General features: G+C 43.1%; 1 protein-coding gene across 1 annotated transcript in view; it reads right to left on the bottom strand.

Moving 5' to 3' along the window:
• Positions 1-12,291, bottom strand: part of Faxc (failed axon connections homolog, metaxin like GST domain containing) — a 63,978-nt gene extending 51,687 nt beyond the window's left edge. The window contains exons 1-2 of the mRNA XM_036178846.1: positions 11,511-12,291; positions 6,336-6,471 (exon numbers count right to left, since the gene is read on the bottom strand). Of these exons, the coding sequence (XP_036034739.1) occupies positions 6,336-6,471; positions 11,511-11,776 (402 nt within the window). The 5' untranslated portion in view covers positions 11,777-12,291. The remainder of the gene's footprint in view (positions 1-6,335; positions 6,472-11,510) is intronic.
• Positions 12,292-20,872: the final 8,581 nt, after the last annotated feature.

The raw sequence follows: 20,872 nt of genomic DNA, 5'->3' as shown, positions 1-20,872 counted from the left end.
CTAGTTAAATGCCACTTATCACTATCTTTGGTAGAGTGGTCTCTGTTCGTGGAGTCCTGATACTGATCTCATTGCTTATTATTAAATGAAAGTGTGCCTAGCCTGAAAAAGTGGTAACTAAATACAGACTGTCTATGCCCAATATAGAAAGTGGAATGTCCTCTAGTTCCCCTCTAGTAATATACTCATGTAAATGCTAGACACAAAGGTGTGTGTTTGTCCCCCCAGCAATGGACGGTGGAAACAGATCTGTTGCGGAATATTTCTTTACACTGTGAAGATGTGTCTTTGACAAGGCACCTCCTGATTGGTTTAATAAAGACCTGAATAGCCAATAGCTAGGCAGGAAGAAGTTAAGACAGGACTTCAGGGGACAGAGAGGATTCTGGGAAGAAGAAAGGCAGAGTTGACAGCCAGACTTGAAGGAAATAGGAAATACAAGATGGAAGAGAGGTAACACCACATGGCAGAACATAGATTAATATAAATGGGTTAAGTTAAGTTTTCAGAGCTAGTTGAGACAAGCCCAAAGTAAAGACTGAGCTTTCATAATTAATATAGGTCTCTGTGTCATTACTTGGGAGTTGGCTGGCAGGACATAAAAAGACTCATTACACACCTCTCCGGAAGTTCCTAGGGCACCTGACATTCATGTAATTTGTATTCTAGAGGTGTACAGCCACCATACAACACTGCCTTTGCTCCCGATCTCCCTAGCTGCACTCGTATCCTCCTAACAGATCCCTTTCAGACTCATCTCTTCAGGTGTAATCTAGCTTCAATGATGTCATCAGAAGGGACTCTTTACAATGTAAATGAGGGCAAATATTCTTCCTCAGAATCATCAAGTGGCAATTACACATGGTAGCATATGCTTGTATCCCTGCACTCAGGAGGCTGAGGCAGGAGGATCACTTTAACCTAGGGCCAGCTTGGACAACACAGTTGAGTTCAAGGCCAGTCTGGCCTATATATTAAGACCTTGTCTCAAAAAAAATATTATTATGCAATCAAGAAGGTCAGAGTTGCTGGACGGTGGTGGCGCATGCCTTTAATCCCAGCACTCAGGAGGCAGAGGCAGGTGGATCTCTGTGAGTTCGAGGTCAACCTGGGCTACAGAGCAAGATCCAGGAATGGCGCAAAGCTACACAAAGAAACCCTGTCTCGAAAAGCAAAAAAAAAAAAAAAAATGGTCAGAGTTCAGATTCTCAGAGCCCATGTAAATGCTCAGTGGACATGGTAGCTCACCTATAATTCCAGCCTTGAAGACAGGATCCCAAAGCAAGCTGGTGGGTGAGCTGAGCCAAATCAGCCAGCTCTGGGTTTGATTGAGAGACCCTGGCTCAGTGAATAAGGTGGAAGAGCAACCAAGAAACATTCTCATTACCAACCTTGGACCTCCAAATACACACCCTTGCACTGGCACACACACACACATCCCAACATGCATGCACAGGCTCATCACACGTGTACACATGAAAACAAACAAAACAGAATTCAAGAGCTGAGGTTGTAACTCAGTGGTAGATCACTTGTCTTCCCTACTTTGGCCCTTGGTTGACCCCAGCACAATCCTCTCACAAGAAACAAATTCCGATTGCAAACTACACTCACACCAGCCAGCAGCTGCCACCTGCCAGCCTCACTGGTTATCAGTCTTTCTGGTTCCTGCTTCAACTTCCACACCCAACTAGACCACTCAGCACAGTCGCTACTTTTACAGGAATTCCTCTCCCCATCCTCTGCAATACCCTGATCTCCTAAACAGTTTTGTTCAACATGAACTACTTATCCAGGGTGAAACTATTATCTGCCCTTCCTTTGATACCCACTAAACAGTGCACATTCCCCTCCCCTAAAGAAGAACTCTTCCCATAGCTGCCCCTAGACTATGCTCTCCCCTGGACTATTGGTACATGTTTGTGTGACTCCCATTCTACTATGGAAATCTCTGGGCATAGTGGTGCATGCCTTTAACACCAATAATAGGGAGACAGAAGCAGGAAGATCTCTGTGATTTCGAGGCCAGCCTGGTCTACATAGTGTATTCCAGGACAGCCAGGCCTACATAGTGAGACCCTGTTTCGAAAAGCAAAATGAACAAAAAACTACAAAAATGAAAATTAGAGATCAATTCTGGAAATGATGTTTTCATAACCAAATTTTGATTTATAGCTAAAAAGCAGGAGAAAACATTTTAGAGACAAACATAATTTTCTTAGATATGATTATATCTGAGTAAGATGCTGCCATTATCATCATTTTGAGATGGGGAATTTCAAAGTCTAAGAGAGATTTCATAGTCTTAGGCTTCTACCTTGCTATACTGCCCATTGAATCTTCAGCTTAATTGCTACCCAATATATAAGGAAGTGAATACTCACTGCACTCCAGAAATAACTACCACCAGACACCTCCCACTGGCTACACTTGAAGTAATTTGACTACCTTTTGAAAACTATGACAGATTGGGAAAGGTCCATGTATCTAATGTATACTGTAGTTTTGTAGAAAAACTGTCTTTATCTGGGAAATATGCATGCTAAAGCATTTTAAGTGAAGTGTCATAATTTTTGCACAGTACTTTCAAATGATGTATCAAAAACATGTTCCAAACGACTATAAAAAGAGAACTAAAGCAAAGGAGGCCAAATAACAACCATAAGTGAACCTGTGGGTAAGGACTGGGGGTGTTCATTATAACTATTCATTTAAGTTGGGCATAGATGAGAGAAAATCAAGCCAAAGAGATGGGAAGACAGGATAAGCATCAGAGCAGAACATGGTAAGTAAAGGGTGAGGACCACGGAGAGGGCTTTAGCCCTTGCCCAGTACAAATTCCTGGGCAGGGGAGCCACCATCCCTGATAGGAGATCTTATAACAAACACTAGACCACCACAAGAGAAAGGTAGCATGCTGAATACAGGCAGCTTGAAGCAGAAGTGCTGGGACAGACCAAATGCTTTTAGTTAGCATAACAAATACCCTCCCACAGAGGAAGGCAGAAATTGGGAAAACTGACTAAGGAGATACACTTCTAAGAAAAGATAAAAGTCAACTGCAGACAACAGTTGGCCAGGAATGGTGACACACACCTGCACATGTGAGGTTGAAGCAAGAGGAAAGGCCAACCAAGGCAACACAGGGAAACCATGTAAAAAAAAGAGATAACACTACAGAGGAGTAACACAGTGAGGGTCTGGAGAGATGGCTCAACAGTTAAGGGCATCCTGCTCTTCCAGACACCCCAAGTATAATTCCCACCACCCACATCAGGCAGATCACAACCACCTGTAACTCCAACTTTAAAGGATCACCTGTGGCCTCGACAAGCACCCGTAAGCACTTGGGCATACCCCCAGTCACACAGGCACACATAATTAAATTTAAAAAAAAAAAATGGTTGCAAAAATGGAATATTGCATTGCAATGGAAGCTCCACAGGAGGAAGGTTCCACATGGAAGCAGAGACTTACAGAACAGCACAGAGACCGGGAAATAAAGCAGAGATCCAGACAACAGGAAACAGGCAGGGAACATGATTAAAGGAAATAGTTTAAAACAATTGGTCATTAGTTTCCCCAGAATGTAAAAAAGCACATAATCCATTTCTCTCCAGTCAAAGTGGCTCTCTCCAAGAAAACAATTGACAACAAATGCTGATTAAAATACAGAGAAAGAACAACACTTAGGCACTGTTAGTGTAGATATAAATTGGTGCAGCCAATATGCAGAATGAAGGTTTCTCAAAAAAGCTACCATATAAGCCAGCTATACCACTTCTGGTATAGTTGAAGGAAACCCAGTCAACATTCACATGTTTTGTTTAATGCAGCACTATTCCCAACAGCCAACTTAAGAAACTAGCCTAAGTGTCTGAAAATATGGGAATGGATAAAGAAAATACATTCTATGTACACAATGGAGTTTTGCTCAGCCATAGAGAAGAATGAAATTCTGTCAGTTACTGGAAAATGGAGTGAACTGGAGATCACTGTGATAAGTGAAACACACCAGACTCAGAAAGAACAAGTTTACATTTTCTTTCATATGCAAAAACCTAGATTTAACTTTATACATATGCATGTATCTGTGTGTGCCATGAGACTAGAAAGAGGACCACAAGAGAAGACATCTGCAACAAAATGCTGGAGACAGAGAGGGTGGTGGGGTTCATATGAACACTGAAGAAGGAGAATATTTGGGGTGAAGAATATTTGGACCATCAAGAGAGTAGGGGAGCAGTGGAGGACAGTGCTAAATTAGACAGAGAGTAATGACATGGGTAAGAAAATGTTCCACTCACAACCAAACAAACCACCAACTAGAACAACAGCATAGCCCAAACCAATCTCTCTCGTTTCTAAACTTTGCATCTTTGTAGGGTCAGATTTTCTTCATTGATTTCAGACATCAGCCAAAATGAAATATTGAGTGTAAAAGCAGGTATGAGAATATAGCATTTACCTAATAAGCTAGAAGTAAAATAGATTTATAAAAATGCAAAGGAGTTACTTTTTTCAGTAAATGTTTCTATGTTATGAAAATTTGTTTACTGTTCTAAGTAATGTCATTTATGCTCATGTGTGTTTGTCTTGTTATCTCTAAAGATTTAAAAGGTACAATTATGTTTAATAAAAGAAAGAAAATGCTATAATGAAGTCCATTGCTTTTTATGTCAGCTTTAATAATAGTTAAAGAGGCAAAAGACACATAAGAATTCATATTGAAAAAGTTTATAAAAAGAACTAGAGGGGTAGTGGACTTTGAAAACTAAAGCATTTTTAAATGGGATCTTTTGTTATATGTGTACCTAATAATATAACTTCAAATATATAAGTAGTATTAAAATGCTAACAGAGCAGCAAAAAGGGGGCCAATCAATGAAGACTTGAATGATTTACCCTTTTCAGAGACTAACAGGCAAACCACTTTAGAAGAGCAAAACGCAGCTCTCAATAACACACCAGATATCTTCAAGCAAGTAAAGAAATAAGCTGCCCCACACTGATAAGATTTACTTAATTCTTTTCTACTATTAAAAAAAAAATAACCACACAATTGAATAAAGTCTCAGTAAACTGAAGGAATTGGTGTCACAGAGATGATTTTCTCTGACCATAATATCAAAAACGAATATAGAAACAAAGCTTTGAAAACTCTCCCTACAGCTAGAACTTGTTAAAAAGGAAAAGAAAAGGGGAAAACTTAAAGCTACATAGAGAAATGGCTACAATAACAAAAAACATATCAAATTCGTTAGCTAACTCGAGCATCACTGAGGGAAACTGGATACCTTCAAATACATACTTTTGTTTATTCTTTTTTTATGGAATAATGCTTATTTCTATTCTTAGGGGAAACCTGTAAATGCATATATATACACATATGTATATTAAAAATAGCCCATGTTCTAAACTCCAATAATTAGTTATAATTAAGATTTTGTCTTATTTTCTTTTTTAATGGCACGAAAATACTTGCAAATTACTTATTGCACATAAGTGTATACGTATATGTATGCATGTATATATGGGTATGTGTGGTTTTTTTTTTCCTTTTTTCTTGAATTGCTTCATGTAAGTTTTTTTAGATTTATTTATTTTATGTGTCAGTCTTTTGCCCTCAAGTATATCTGTGTGCCACATGCTTGCCTTGATGCCTGAGGTCAGAAGAGGACATGGGATCCCCTGTAACTAGAGTTACATATGATCAAGAACCACCATGTAGGGGCTGAGAACCAAACCAGGATCCTCTACAGGAGTCACAGTGCTCTTAACCACTGAGCATCTCTCCAATATGCTTTGCATCTTTGATGCGGAAATGTACAGGTACTTCCTTGAAAGCCACTTGTGCAGAACATGGAAAAATTCAAAAATATATTCAAAGATCAGAGCTATAGCTAAGTGGTAGAACCCTGGTCTAGTACATGAGAAACTAGCTTCAATCCCTAGTACTGCCAATCTATTTTTTTCAAATATGCACCCGATTCCTCCTGTGCCCTCTAACCCCACATTCATGGAGGACAAAATGATGAGTGAAAAATCTAAAAGAGAAGTCCCACCAGGCAGTAGCACATGCACATTCCTCACCAGCTGCCCTGGATGCCTCTCCAAACCTCCAACCAAAGGACACATTAAAAGAAATACTACGATTCCTTCATTAAAACTGATGTAAAAAGAATTCAATACACCCTAGAATCCAAGTATCTCTCTAAAGACTGGGGTCTAACCTTCAGACCCCTTCTACTCTGACATCCATTTATGACATTAACCACACCCCCCTCTATGTGATATTGAGACCATAAAAATACAAAGTATTTGCAAACAAGTACCTGATAGGGTAGGTCAGCCATTCTTAAGTATGTCTCCATTTTCAAACAGAAAGGAGATAAGCTGGGGACACCATTGTTAGGTCTTGCAAACTGGTGTAAAATAATAGCATCCTTGGAGTCAAGCTCTTGCTGTTTCCTGTCAAAACCAACAGAAATGAAGAACAATCTGAATGTTAGTTTTCTGTTGCCTTAGGGCCTCAAGAGGACCCTGTAGGGTCGTAGTCTTATGTGCACAAGCAGAAGTGTGTGCGACGGGTCTTACCTCATCCAGTGTTTAGAGAACGGAAGTAGAGTGGACATGCAGGTGGACCTTACACCTCTGAAGTGACTATAATCCAGTGACTCTGGGAAGTAACTACAAATCAACATGCAACCTATGGGCAAGAGGAGTAGTTTTGGAACAGGCATTTTGTGCTTACTATGTGCTCCACCTGATTCTGCACCATGCTCATTTCATGGGTATTATTTCATTTAATCTTCAAAACACCCCTATGAAGTAGATACATGACATATATTTTAGGGATGCAAATACTAGAAGGTGAGCATGGTACTTCAGGCCTTTAATCCTAGCTCTCAGGAAGCTGAAATGGATCATTCATTCACAGCCTGCCTGAGCTACAGAGAATCCTGGGTACAGACATAGTAGCATTGCAGAGCCTGGACAGTGCCTATATGCCTGCCTTACATAAAACTTGGAAACAGACCCTTCTGTATAAGGTGAGGAGATAACTGAATGAATGAGTCTGTGTGGCATTGATGCACATCTACAGGGAATCTGACACTAAACATTCGGGCTCTTTTTTTATGTTGATAATCACAAGGATTAAATCAAACAATATCTGTAAACATTTAATAGGCTATTAAGCATTAAAAGTGTAGAGAAATTTATTCTTATACAATAAGATATGGTCTTGTTCACTTACAAAATCTTCCCAGTTCACTCAATCTGGCTCATAAACTCCTCAGAAACCTATTACAATTTCCACCTTTTTGTATGCCTAGCTTTTCCCAGTCAGATAAACTCCATTTTCAAGGCTTGACCCTCCATAAGCTTCTACTTCCCTCTCCAAATTCCAGTTTAACTCTATGCCTACTTCTGGCCAAGCAGGAATGGCTTGTCGCCTTCACCGCGTGGTGCTCACTAGCTTCAGCAGTTCCACTTCATAAAACAAGCTCTCTCGAGGTTTACTAACCAAGGGCCCTGGCAATTTAAAAACTCAGAATGACTCATTCTGAAATTACAAGCCAAAAAATTAAAATATTTACTATAAAACAAAGGTTTTCCTTTATAGGAAATGTGTGGGAGGTCAGGTATTAAAATCCAGGACTCATTTTGACTGTCAGCAGACAACACAAACTCTACAATTCACAGCTGACTTTGCCCAGTAAAATAATTCATAACACAAAGTGGCATTTTCATATAAATTAGCAAGGCAAAGTTTAAGAACTAAAAGGAGATAAATATGAAGTCCTCTGCCCTACTGGCCAGAAGAACCAAATTCTAAAGGTTCACTTAGGACCCTCATAGTCAAAATAGATGCTGGTCAGGTGTCGACATGTGCCAGTGACTTTATAGACACTGCCCATACTAACCTACTTAATTCTGATAATAGCGGTCTACGGTGGGGCATTGTTAGAGTTTAACTTTGGGACACCATACTAACATTTTACTGTAGACAGGAAACTTGGAAGCCAGAGTGTAACTTGCCCAAGGAACACCAATTTCAGATCAAGTGTGTCAGACTAAGACTGGCAGCAGAGCCCAGCTATTCAGAAGGCATAGGCAAGAAAACTTCAAGTTCAAGGCCAGCCTAAGCAACTCAGCTAGACCATGTCTCAATGGGGATTTAACTCAGTGGTAGAGCGCTTGCCTAGCAAGCACAAGGCCCTGGGTTCAGTCCTCAACTTAAAAACAAACAAACAAACAAACAAACAAAAACCGTAAAGTGGAGTGGGGTGAAGATCTAGTTCTGTTCTATGGTGGGCTACTCGGCTGCCGCAGGTGAAGCACTGTGTTCAATCCCTAGTAAAAATGAAAAAAAAAAAATGTATCAAGTTTGAAATAACTCTAGACCTCAAGAGTCCAATGATCAGAAAATTTGTCAATTCCTTGATTAGTTTTATTAACACAGCCACTCTGACTCAGCTAGCTAGTGATGGCTAATCTTTACTGAATGCCCATATGATAAACAGCCCTAAGTAGTTTCCATGTGTTAACATATTAAACCAACTGGATAAGGAAGGCTACTGTTATTATTTCTACTCTATAGATGATGCTAATTAAGAATTTATTAGCATCCAGGGTGCATGCCTGGCTAAGCACAGAATCAAACTTGAACCCAGACAATCTGGCCCCATAGGCATCCTTCTACTTCCGATAGTTTAGGGTCAGGACCTTCCTGTGCACTTTACTTCATAAAATGGCTTCAGAATGAGATTTGAAGAGAGAACACCTGCAGAGGCCAGCTGGCTCACTAATAGGAACTAACAAGGTCCTGCCTCTGCTCTAAGAACATCACAGATGATCATAGCCTCTGTAACAGGCAATGAGTCAATCATGGATATCAGATAGGGTACCCAAAGCTCAAATGAGCTCCGGGGAATGAAGTCATTATTTAGTCATTCGAGTTACAAGCAAATTTCCAGATGCTTAATATAGATGCCAGGCCATTCTCCACTTGTGGAAAACAAAGGGTTAAGACAATAAATATTTAAAAATATAACAGTAGAGAAAATACAAATATCCAAAATAATATCCCAAACAAGCACCCATGCTTCACCCTAAAAACACCTGCATTGGCTATACTCATTAATTAGACTTCTTAAGTGACCTGACATCTTCATTTTTCTCATGAGACAAAGCCATAGATAAAGGTTAACCTGGGCAGCAGAAAGTCCAGGCAGGGTGGGGAAGAGCTGACAATTGCTGGTGAACTGGGGTGGGGAGCTTGCTGTGCTCTATTTTCCTCCACACATTTCATGTTTTGATTTGTTCTTCTGCCTAAACTGTACAGACAGTGGAAGCTCGGATTTCACAGGAAGTGGAAGTTTCCCTAGCTTGTACCTTCTGAAGCCTGTTGTAGTGCTCCTGTCTGCTCCTTGTCTCTCTACTCTTGGAAGCTGGCAGAAAGGTGCATCTTGACCATAGGCCTGTCTTCCTAGGAAACGCCCTGTTCACCTCCTTTCTCCTCCACCTCAAAGCAAGCACCTTCTCACCAGCAGCCATGCTCCGCATTGGAACCTCGGTCTTACTCCTGTTTCTGCATGATCTTGGGCAGGCTACTTAACCTCCTTCGACTCTTTAGTGGTAGTTTTTAAAGATACTTGCAATCACACACACAGAGTCCTACTAAGTTCCCAAAACTTTGGCAGCCTTCTTTCTGCTTGTATTATAATAAAGTTTATCAATTCATTTGTCAAGAAACAAAAGTAAATGAACATGGGTCGTAAAACATCTTGATCCAAGTAAGTATCCAGAGCTGAGGCTTGTGGTCACCATAATGGGGAAAGACCTAACATGGGCAGAGGGCTTAAGACTGTCCAAGATCCAGAGCTTCCAGGGCATGGTCTATTCCAAAGTGAGCTTCCAAGGCCCCATTATTTCTTCAAGGTCATCTAAGCCACATTTTGGATTCAGCCAGATGAAGCCTTCACTTTCCACAAACTGGAAAAATGCTGGGAAGCCACCTGGTGCAGGGACCGTGCTCAGAGGCTTTGGATTGAAATACAACCAAGAAACAACAAGCTACTGTTTAAAATGCTGCAGAGGTGTGTGGGAGTTCTTTATACGGACTGAAACCTGACCTGAAATTGAGTTCTAAGATAGGCACAGATGGGGAGTAATCTTGGAGATATTTCACTTTAAAACTTTTGTATTTGGTTCAAGTAGATTCAAGGCAATGAACTAAATGAGATGTAGCGAACTTAAAACATACTTCTCAGTCTTCCAACATAGCTAAATAATATGAAAGCCAACACATTTTCTCAGCACTAGCTGATTTCTTACCCTCTCAGAACCAACAAACAGTGTGAACACTGTGGGGCTACTACAGTGTTCTCCTGGAGTTCTGCAAGCCCTTTGGAGGTCACCAGTGACTTTATAATCTCTAGAACTAAGCACCTCTATTCACTATATTCTATTCGCCATACCCCTGGAAAATGGGATGTTAACACATCCTTGTCCCTTCAGAAAATACTGGGCAGAAGGGAAATGCTGAACAACTGAACACTATGCTGCCTCCAATAATCTCCAGTGACTGGGGCCCAAAATGCATGGAAATCGTAACTATTAACGGACATATCAGTTAACCAAAAACTGTCTCGATACACTGTGGTATCACCTACTCCACTAGAGACCTATGGGACTAGTAGTATCATCAGCAGGGGCCTCCATTTATTGTAATTCTCAAGTCAGCCCTGTACACATTCTGCGGCAGGCAGCCATGAAACTGTTTACAGCTCAGGGAGACTCCCTGTTAGGTCAAGTACCCCATGTGCTAGTGCTGCCCTCGGAGCTCCTACTGATCACACAACAATGGCATTTAAACCTGAAGGCGCTCACGGTTCCATACCAGATAATCAGTAAGCAGGTTAAGGCTGCATCAAAACTGAACAGGGCGACACTTAGCCGAGCATCTCTAACAGCGACAGGAGGTTGCAAGCTTCTGCAACTGCAGCCTCTTAATGATGTTGACATTTAGAGAGGAGTAAGGGAGAACTAACCTTTTAAGTAAAGATGAGGTTAATACTTAATATTCCAACATTATTACCCATAAACCAATTAGGCATTTATAAAAGTGTACTTTCATGTTTCTATAGAGCTTCATTCTATTGTTGCAAATGCATTGATTGCAGTTAGAATCTTCTTCCTATGGGCTTTAACAGATTGTTTGGGTCCATAACACTAGTGACTCACAGCACTTTGCTTTTAGCATCGAAATGCTAGAAGGCAAATGCTTTCCCCTCCCACTTTAATTCTCCCATCAACTCTAAATGGCCCCTCACAAGTGTCCAGGAGACCATGAAACCCTTAGAGAGAAGATGAGAGAGGATGCTTGGACCTTTGGGCGGCAGGGTGGAGGGGCTGGCCCCGGACCCCCCTTCGTGCCAGCCCTTCCCGGGCCAGGTGCCCCCTGAAGGCGCCCGCGTGCGGGGGGTCCCTCCTCTGCGGCTCACCTAATGACCAGGAGTTCGTGGAGCAGATACGCAGCCGCGGCCAGCAAAGCTCCCCCGGTCAAATAAAGGGTTTTCTTCCACCAGGGATCCGAGCCCAGCCCTGCCATGATCCCACCGTAATCCTGCAAAGGGAAAGCGATGATGTCCCCATAAAAGGAGAAGGGCTCCTCGGACCCGGCCCACCAGCCGAAGAAGGAGATGCTCTGGTTCCAGCTCAGGTCCACCACGCACGGCCTGGACGAGGCAAAGCCAACTCCCCAGTGCATGCTGCGCGGCTGGCTCCGGGCGCCCCTCCCAGGGCCCTCGCAGCCCGCATGGGAAGGGGCCGGCGCCCGGGCGGGCGATCGGGCTCAGCGGGGCGCGGGGGGCGCGGGGGGCGCGGGGGGCGCGGGCGACCGTGGCGGCAGGAGGACGCGGGCAGCGGGCGGAGGGCCGGGCTGGCGGGGCCCCGGAGCCCTGAGAGGCAGCGGCGGCCGCCGGCCTCCCTGGCCGAGGCCTCTGGCAGCGGCTCTTTGTGTCGGCGCGTGGAGAAGGCCACGTGATGTCATTGCTCCCCTGGGCCGGGCAACGGAGGCGGGAGAAAGTCACCTACCCCGCGCCCTGCCCCCCGCCCCGCATCTCGCCGGTGCGCTGCCTCGGCTGGGGGACAGCGGCAGGGCTGGGCGCCGGGACTCCGGGAGGCGGGCGGCCGGGGACGCTGGGACTGCGGCTAGGCCGAGCCCGCAGCCGCCGCCCTCGGTTCCAGCCCGCTCCTCCCGCAGGCGCTGTGCGGGGCGGGCGCGGGACTCACCTGCCCTGAGTCGCCAGGCCGAAACGTCAGGCGAGGGCAGTTTAAGGTCGGGAGTGTCTGGCCATCGGGAAACGTCTGCTCTGGTTGCTTAGAGCGCTCGTTCGCTCGCTCGGGGAGGCACAGACACCTAGGTCTGGGCAGGGTGCCGACAGAAGAGATGTCTGCCTTGACAAATATCAGCAGAAAGGACTGTAGGTGAGAAATCTCCCCACTGACAGCTTGTCTTTCCCCCTAGGAAATCGTTATCAAGGGTATCACTGATGCATGTTTTATGGGTCTCCTTCCCTTTTGGTGCAGAAGACTGTAAAATAAGCAATTGTGTATTCAGTGGTTTCCTCCACCCTGGCTAATCCTGAAGAGATTGATTAGCGATTGAATTTAGGGCCTTTACACATACATGGTAGGCATACTCTACCAACAAGCTATGGTCCCAGCCCTTTCAATCCTTATGCACAGAGAACAAGACCATGTTTTACAGAAGTTTGTGATTGGTGCACGAATTCTAGCCAAAGCATGGGCAGTTTTAGTTTAGAGGAAATAAAGTAAAAATATTAAAGACATAAGATTCCTCACAATTAAATGCAAGTATGAATATAAGAACACATTCATCCCCTAAGTTGGCAGGAACTGGGATAGTGATGAAAGGGCCTCCCATTTCCTGGACTTCACCCCTTTAGAATAAACAAGCAGTACAGCCGTGCTGAAACTAATCATTGTTTGCCCCCGTAGATAGGGAAGGAGACCCCAGCCAGGTTGACACGAATTTCAGGGATCCCTATCTCCATCTCAGAGAGCCACTCACTGCTGTTCACTACCACAACTCCTCTGTTTTGCACTGTGGTGTCTTGAAAGTATCAGAAAAGTGTTGAGTATTGCCTGATCTTTGACTCAAAGATGATTTAAATGTTCATGATATTATAATGACATCTTTAAGAAGGAAGTAGAGTCAAGCAAAATCCCACAGAGAAACCAAAAGACCATCTTAATTTTATGCAGGTTAAATTTTAGCATGATATAGAAGACAAAAGATTATTATTACTATAGCCAAATATGATGAAAGGAAACAGTCGACTCTGAAAAGCAACTACACCTAAGAATCAAGTAAACTTTCAGAAAACAAGGAAAGCAGATACAACCATCAGGTAACAGCTACGCAAGCCTTTAGCCAGCTTTTCATCCGAGGTCCACCTAAGTCTCACTTAGAAAAGCATATGCACAGAGGAGCACGAGCCAGCTACAGAAAGAAGGCAACCTAAGGCTCAGGGCGGGGAGCCAACAAGGTCGTGAGCCCATCAAAAAAAAAAAAAAAAAAAGCTAAACAGCTAAACAGGCCAGGGGGGTGACACATGCCTTTGACCCCAGCACTCCTGAGGCAGAGGCAGGAAAATCAGTCTCAGTTTGAGGCCAGCCTAGTCTACAGAGTGAGTTCTAGGACAGTCGGGACTACACAGAGAAGCCCTGTCTGTGAAAAACAAAAAGTAAATAAATAAATGAACAACTAAATAACTAAACAGAATTGGGTTAACCAAAGAGCTGGGGAGACTGGCTCTTTGAAGAATGGTTTCTTAAAGCCCAATGGACACTCAGGTCCCAGATTGGACTGGCAGTAGCTGTGTGGCCCCATCCCATCTGAAGGGGCAGGAGCTAAGCTATAGCACCCCTCCTAGGTTCCACCAGCCACTGGGGGGGTATGAGGGTTCCAGGGTCAGAACCAGCACTTTGATTCCATCCCTACTATTATCACAACTAATTTGTCAGCTTTTGGTATTTCCTCATGGTCAAAAGAATGGAATACATGTCTGGCTCTGGGTGGAAACATGGCATCCTGATCTTCTCCAAAGAATAGAAAAATTTATACTATTGCCTCCTCCCTTAAGAGTTCATTCATCTGGGCCTGTCAATCACTTGGCCAAGAGACCAGCCCCTCAGAAAGGCTGATGCTAACACTGCTAAAATTTTCCTGGAGCTCCTACTGACTATTTTTAAGTTATTTTTGTCAACAAAACTAAGAACCCAAAAGAAGGAATTTTAATTTCCCCACAATGGCATTAAAATCACACTTGGTTCAAAACTAATGAAGTATTTTCCTTTTTCAAGTTTTTAAATTTTTTTTCAAAATTAACTTCCATCGAAGTGTTGAAAGGGAAAGGAACTAACTGAATGTCTGCCTATGTGGTATTGTGCTACATAATTTTTCAAAACAAACTTTCTTAGATGCATGTTCTCACCCACCTTACAAGCAAGAAAACTAAGCTCCCAGAAGAACAATTCATTATCCAATTCCAAAAGCTTGTAGGAAGAGAGCCAGTATCGAAACCCAGGGAAGTCTGAAGGCTCACCCAGTGACCCGGTGACCTGCCCATCGCCTGCATTGCCATTCAAACCACACATGGCGCTGGAGTGCTATCTGCTACAGCTGGACCTGCGTCTAAATTGAATGGCTACAAAACCTCGGTTGTCTATACTTACATAGTCACCTCTTCCACGACAGCTGGCCAAGAGAAAACCAAATAACTTCCCCAAACTTTCAACTATATGTAGATAGCCAGGTGTGGTGGCATATATATATGACATGATATATATTACCTGCACTCAGGCTAAGGTAGGAGGATTTCCAGTTCAAAGCTAGTCTGAACTACCTGTTTCAAAAACAAAAAGAGCTCATATATCACCTGTGAGTCAGCGACAATGATCAAATAAATGACAGTTAGGTCCCTCCAGTGCTTCTCCAGCACTTCTGTGCACATGAATTATGGGAAAGCTTGTTAAAGTGTACATTCTGACTGTGTTTTGAGGAACCCAGGAGTTCTGCGTTCCTAACACACTTCCAGATGTGATACCACATGATGGTCTGAGTGGCAGTTCTCTATGCCACCAGCTCAAATGGAATTAAGAACTTGGACCACTAAAAGCATTCCTTGGCAGGTGATTCCTCACTAGGCCACACTATTTTTTAGGAGTTTGGCCATTACATACAGATAATGGGATTGGGCAGGAATCAAATCAGAAATTGTAAAAAATGTACCAAGACTCTAGAAGAAAAACCAGGGCAGAACTTGATGCATATCTGCCCCTGCAAGTACTGGGAGCTGAGGGAGGAAGCCTTGGGGAGGAGAGAAAGTTAAGGAAGAGGGTAAGAAAAAAGGAGGCAGATAAGAGGTGTGTCTGGCCTCTGCCTGAGCAGTTAAGGGTCTGGCAGATTCCTCAGACACAATCAAGTGAGCAAGATAGACATTTCATTTATGTTAGAAACTTTCTCATGATGTTACACTTCTTGTTTTAAAATACAACTTGGGATATTTAAGGCCTTGTTTCTGTAACAAGTAGATGTGAGATGATGCTTTTGCTCATTTTAAATAATTAAATGTATTATGCTATTTTATTAAAATGCCTATGATTATTCAGTAATAAATAATTTATTTGATAATGTTCTTCTGAGTTTTATTGTAAGGATTTGGTTTTCTTGATTTGTATACTAGATAGTTTTATGTCAGCCTGACACAGCTAAAGCCATCTGAGAGGAGGGAGCCTCAATTAAGGTAATGCCTCCCTTACATCAGGCTGTAGGCAAGGCTGTAGGGCATTTTCTTAATTAGTGATTGATGAGGAGGGCCCATCCCATTGTGGGTGGTGTCATTCCTTGGCTGGTTTTCTTGGGTTCTATAAGAAAGCAGGCTGAGCAAGCCTGAGGAGCAAGTCAATAATTAGCATTCCTTCATGGCCTTTGCCATCAGCTCCTGCCTCTAGGTCACTGCCCTGTCTGAGTTCCTGTTCTGTCTTCCTCTAATGATGAACAGTGATGTAAAGTGTAAGCTAAATAAACCCTTTCCTCCCAAAGTCATGATGTTTCATTGCAGCAATAGTAACCCTAAGACAATTTGTATAGAAGAAATCCAATATCGTCCTACTTGCCTGGGAGATGTGATTTTATTTATGTATTTGTTTGTTTGTTTGTTTGTTTGTTTGCCAAAGATTGAGCCTATGGGCTTGCACATGCTAGGCAATCACTCTACTGCTGAGCTATACCTCTGGCCTACACTTTTCATTTTGATACAAGATCTCACTAAGTTCCTAAGGCTGCCCTTGAACTTGCCATCTTCCCACCTCAGCCTTCAAGGAACTGAGATTGCACCCCTGCACTGACAGACTCAACAACGAACATTATATCCAGAAACTACTCTGTCACCATGAAGTGGCTTTATCTATGTACTTTTTGAACCATTGGACTTGGGCATCCAAGTATAAATCACTAAGCAACTCTCAGAAAGCATGTCCTGCAAGACTAGCTTAGTATCAAGATGGAAAATAGGGAACTAATAACCAGTATCAGATGAGTGAGGAGAGTTGAAAACATTAGAAGGATGGGGACATTTTTTAATTCAGCAGTTTCCTAGTACAAAGGACAAAACTGACATCACATTTAGATGAGCAAAGCAAGAAAGAAAAGCATATCCAAGTAACCAGAAAGGCCAATGGAGGTGGAAGGTGAGCCAGACAGGTGTGGGAGAGGCAGAGTTAAGGGATGAGTGCTTCAAGAAAATACAAAGTGGGATCAAAAGAGTCATATTGAAGCAATAGAGTCAAAGTGAATTCAGCCAGCAGAGCAGATGCTACTGGCATTATTGGGTAATTAGTCGGTTTTTTTTTTTTTCATTGCTATAACAAAATACCTCAGCCATGTTAACCTAATACAGGAAAACTATTTATCTCACATTTTTTGAAGAGACGAGGTACAAACAGCATAGTGCTGGCTGTGGCAAGGACTCCATGGCAAATGGTAGGGTGCATGTAAGAAAAAGAAATCACATGTTGATAGAGGAAGTCAGGAGACTCAGTCAGGCTATGGTCACAACTAGTTCTCTCACTAACTCACTCCAGGACATCAGTTTGTCTTTTTGGTGACTTAAGAACTTCGCACTAGCCGTGACTCTTAAAGGTTCCATACCATCACCTTGAGGACCAAACCCAAAAACAAAAATTGTAAAACAGACCACAGCAGTGAATGAGCACAATCAAGTACTGGGGAGGCTGAAGCTTAGTAAGTGGCTTGCTCTCTGTCTCTCCCTCACACCCCCCAGGATTTCTCTGTGTAGCCCTGGATTTCCTAGAGTTCGATCTGTACACCAGGCTGACCTCCAACTCAGGTATCTGCCTGTCTCTGCCTCCCAAGTGCTGGGATTAAGGTTTGCACCACCCACATCTGGTTTGGGCAAGTGGTACTCTCCATGGTTCTGAAAATGTCTGCTTCATCATTTCCATCCTTACCCCACCCCAGGATGCTCTTAAGTGGGGTGGCTTGGGAAAGAGGGCTGAAGGGTGGGAGGAGGGAGGAGGGAGGGGGGGTCTGTGATAGCATGTGGAGTGAGTAGAAAATTTCTTAATAAATAAAAATGAAAAAATAAAAATAAATTTAATGCTATCCAAAAAAAAGAAAGAAAGAAAGGAAGGAAGGAAGGAGGAAGGAGGAAGGAAGGAAGGAAGGAAGGAAGGAAGGAAGGAAGGAAGGAAGGAAGGAAGGAAGGAAGGAAGGAAGAGAGAAAGAAAGAAACTGAGTAGGCAGGGTCTCCTTACAGTTGACCTGTGTATCTCTAAACACCTGAAATCTCAGCAATATGGTGGTCTAAATAAGACAGGGACAATGGCAACACCATCTGATCTGCCAGTGTGGATGGGAGGGATCTCACAGGGCCCCACCTCTTGATGAAGAGCTACAAGCACTCAAGGACCACTGAGAGAGAGAAAGAGAGAGAGAGAGAGAGAGAGAGAGAGAGAGAGAGAGAGAGAGAATGAGAATGAATTAGTTTTCCCCAGGGATGAGCCCTCTAACTGACAATCCAATATAAAGTGGTCAGCCCTAAAAACATATGCATATGAGTAATCATAAACCAACTCAAAAGGTTATATGTGTGTGTGTGTGTGTGTGTGTGTGTGTGTGTGTGTGTGTGTTTAACAGTAATGAAGAAAAGACATGAATTTGAGAGGGAATAGGGGAGCATGGAAGAGGTTGGAAGGAGGGTCCTCTGGAAGAGAAACAAGTGCTCTTAACTGCTGAGCCATCTCTCCTGTCCATGTCATAATCATTCTTGGTATAATAAATATAGAGTATCAGATGGAAGCAGGGGAGAGCAGACAGTGGTTCTAACATGGGACTAGTCATGGCTGGGTATGTAGTTCAGCTGGGAAAATGCACAAGGGTCACTGGAATGAACTAGAATCCAGAAATGGAAGCACACTGGTGAGAGAATTTTTGCTTGGTTTGAAGTGGTTGGTCTCTGCTAGGTATAGTACTGAAACATCACTACTTTTAGTCCACCTAAAATACACTTCCAGTCCAGACTCTTGAGGTAGGAAGACACACATCTTTGATCTGGACCTTGAGGCAGGAGTATGTTTAATCTGGGCCACACCTTCTGCTGGAAGGCTATATAAGGACATGGAAGAAGAAAACATTTGCTCTTTGCCTGCTTGTCCCCCACCTTGTTAGCACAACCATTCCTTCACTGGCATTGGAGCCTACTTCTTTGGGATTCCAGCACCAACAGAAGCTCAGCTGGGGCATCCAGCCTTGTGGACTGGGAAACTACTGGATTCTTGGGCTTTCCATTCACAGCCAGCCATTGTTGGATTAGCTGGACTGCAGCCCATAAGTCATTCTAATAAATCCCCTTTCTACACATAGAGAGATTTATTCTGTAAGTTCTGTCCCACTAGAGAACCATGACCAAAACAGGATGATAAAAGAAATGGGGAAAATAGAGTATTTAAATATTCTCACACTAATCTTTTATAAGGCACTTAACCACCAAGGAAAAAGTAGTAATTTTTCAGTAATATACCTAGCAGACACTAACCAATCAAAATGATGAAAATTAATGCCACCAGTAAGTAATAAGAAAATTGATAGCATGTGTCTCCTGATGGGACACACTGAGAAAAACACAAAGCCACTTCCACAGTGTGTTTGTGTTCTGGTTTTGTTTTGTTTTCATATTCTTTTCATTTTTATTTATTTTTGGATCACTGAGAAACCTATAGCCTTTTATATGTTGGGCAAGTGCTCTACCACTAAGCTACATCCACACCATAGTATTCTTTACAAAATTGCACTATCTGAATTGTTAACTGCACAATTTTTCATGAAGAAAATCAGAAAAATAAAAGTTGCAGAACATTCTAATCAACCCTCCATTGTCAGAAGAAATGTGAGGAAGTCTTCTAAATTAAGCTACAAATTGTTATGTATCCCGCGCTCACAGGGAACCTGTGAGCAGAGTGGCGGGCGGACATTTGCAACCCAGAGGCTGCATCCAGGTGGAAATGGTTTATTATAATGAGGGCTAAAGAGAAAGACAGGAAAAGACAGAAAGAAGAGGGAGAGAGAGGAAGAGAGAGAGGGAGTTTGAGGGTGAACACTTCGTGGGAGGGAAGCAGGAGAAAGAGGGAGGGAGAGAGAGAGAGAGAGAGAGAGAGAGAGAGAGAGGGCCAAGTTTTTTCTTAAAAAGAGACTTTTATGTCAGGACACAGGGTGGCGCCAAGGGCCGGGATCAGAATATTAACACAAGTGCTTGATAATACTGAGCAATCTGACTCCCTTGGGTGAGGATGGGGTGCAACCAGACATCTTTCAGCTCCCTCTGGCTACAAACCAAGATCTCAAGCAAATTCATTCACCTTTCTTCTCTCTGTGTTTTACGTTTTTCTTCCTTCCTGATATAGAATCATCATCTCTTGTTAGCCTACAGCCCTGAAGTTTTATCTTGAAGGGGAATCCTGTACCTGGAGATGCTGGGAGCAGCTTTTTATGTTAAAGACCCCGCCTATAGCCCCAAACCCTGTATATCACTAGTCTTCAGGAATAGATGCTTCTAAAATGAGAGCTATTCGAGCTGGATACCACTATAAATACTCATATTAAAAAAAGAAAACTGTCCCAGCACTCAGGACACAGAGGCAGGTAGCTTTCTATGAGTTCGAGGCCAGCCTGGTCTACAGAGTGAGTTCCAGGACAGCCAGGGCTACACAGAGAAACCCTGCCTCCAAAACAAACAAGAAAGAAAGAAAACTGTCATTTTTTGAGCCCAATTCCCTTGGATTTTGGTTGAAATTAGCCTGTAAATTCAACTTAGATCCTACCCAGAGGCACAGCACTTTCATCTCTTCATGCCAGAGGAGCTAATTCAAATACAGAAACTGTTATTGAGTCGTCTTCAGTGCCCAAGAGAAAGAAGTATGTTGCAGTCAACAAACCTTAAAGGAGTTGGAGATCAGAAGAGTGCTTTGACATCAGACATGGAAATGCCAAGTTTGGAATTTGCCCTGATGCTTTTTAGTCTTGCTTTGGTCCAGTACTTCCTATGTTCCCTTTCTTCCTCCCCACCCCCCCCCCCCCCCCCCCCCCCCGCTTTTTTTTTTTTCCTCCTTGGTTTTTTTTCAAGACAGGATTTCTCTGTGTAGCTTTGCACCCTTCCTGGAACTCACTCTGTAGCTCAGGCTGGAGAACTCACAAAGATCCGCCTGGCTGTACCTCCCAAGTGCTGGGATTAAAGGCGTGCGCCTCCACCGCCGCCGCCGC

This window comes from Onychomys torridus, chromosome 2 (genome assembly GCF_903995425.1).
Source record: "Onychomys torridus chromosome 2, mOncTor1.1, whole genome shotgun sequence".
NCBI lineage: Eukaryota > Metazoa > Chordata > Mammalia > Rodentia > Cricetidae > Onychomys > Onychomys torridus.
This window is presented reverse-complemented; position numbering and strand designations above follow the sequence as displayed.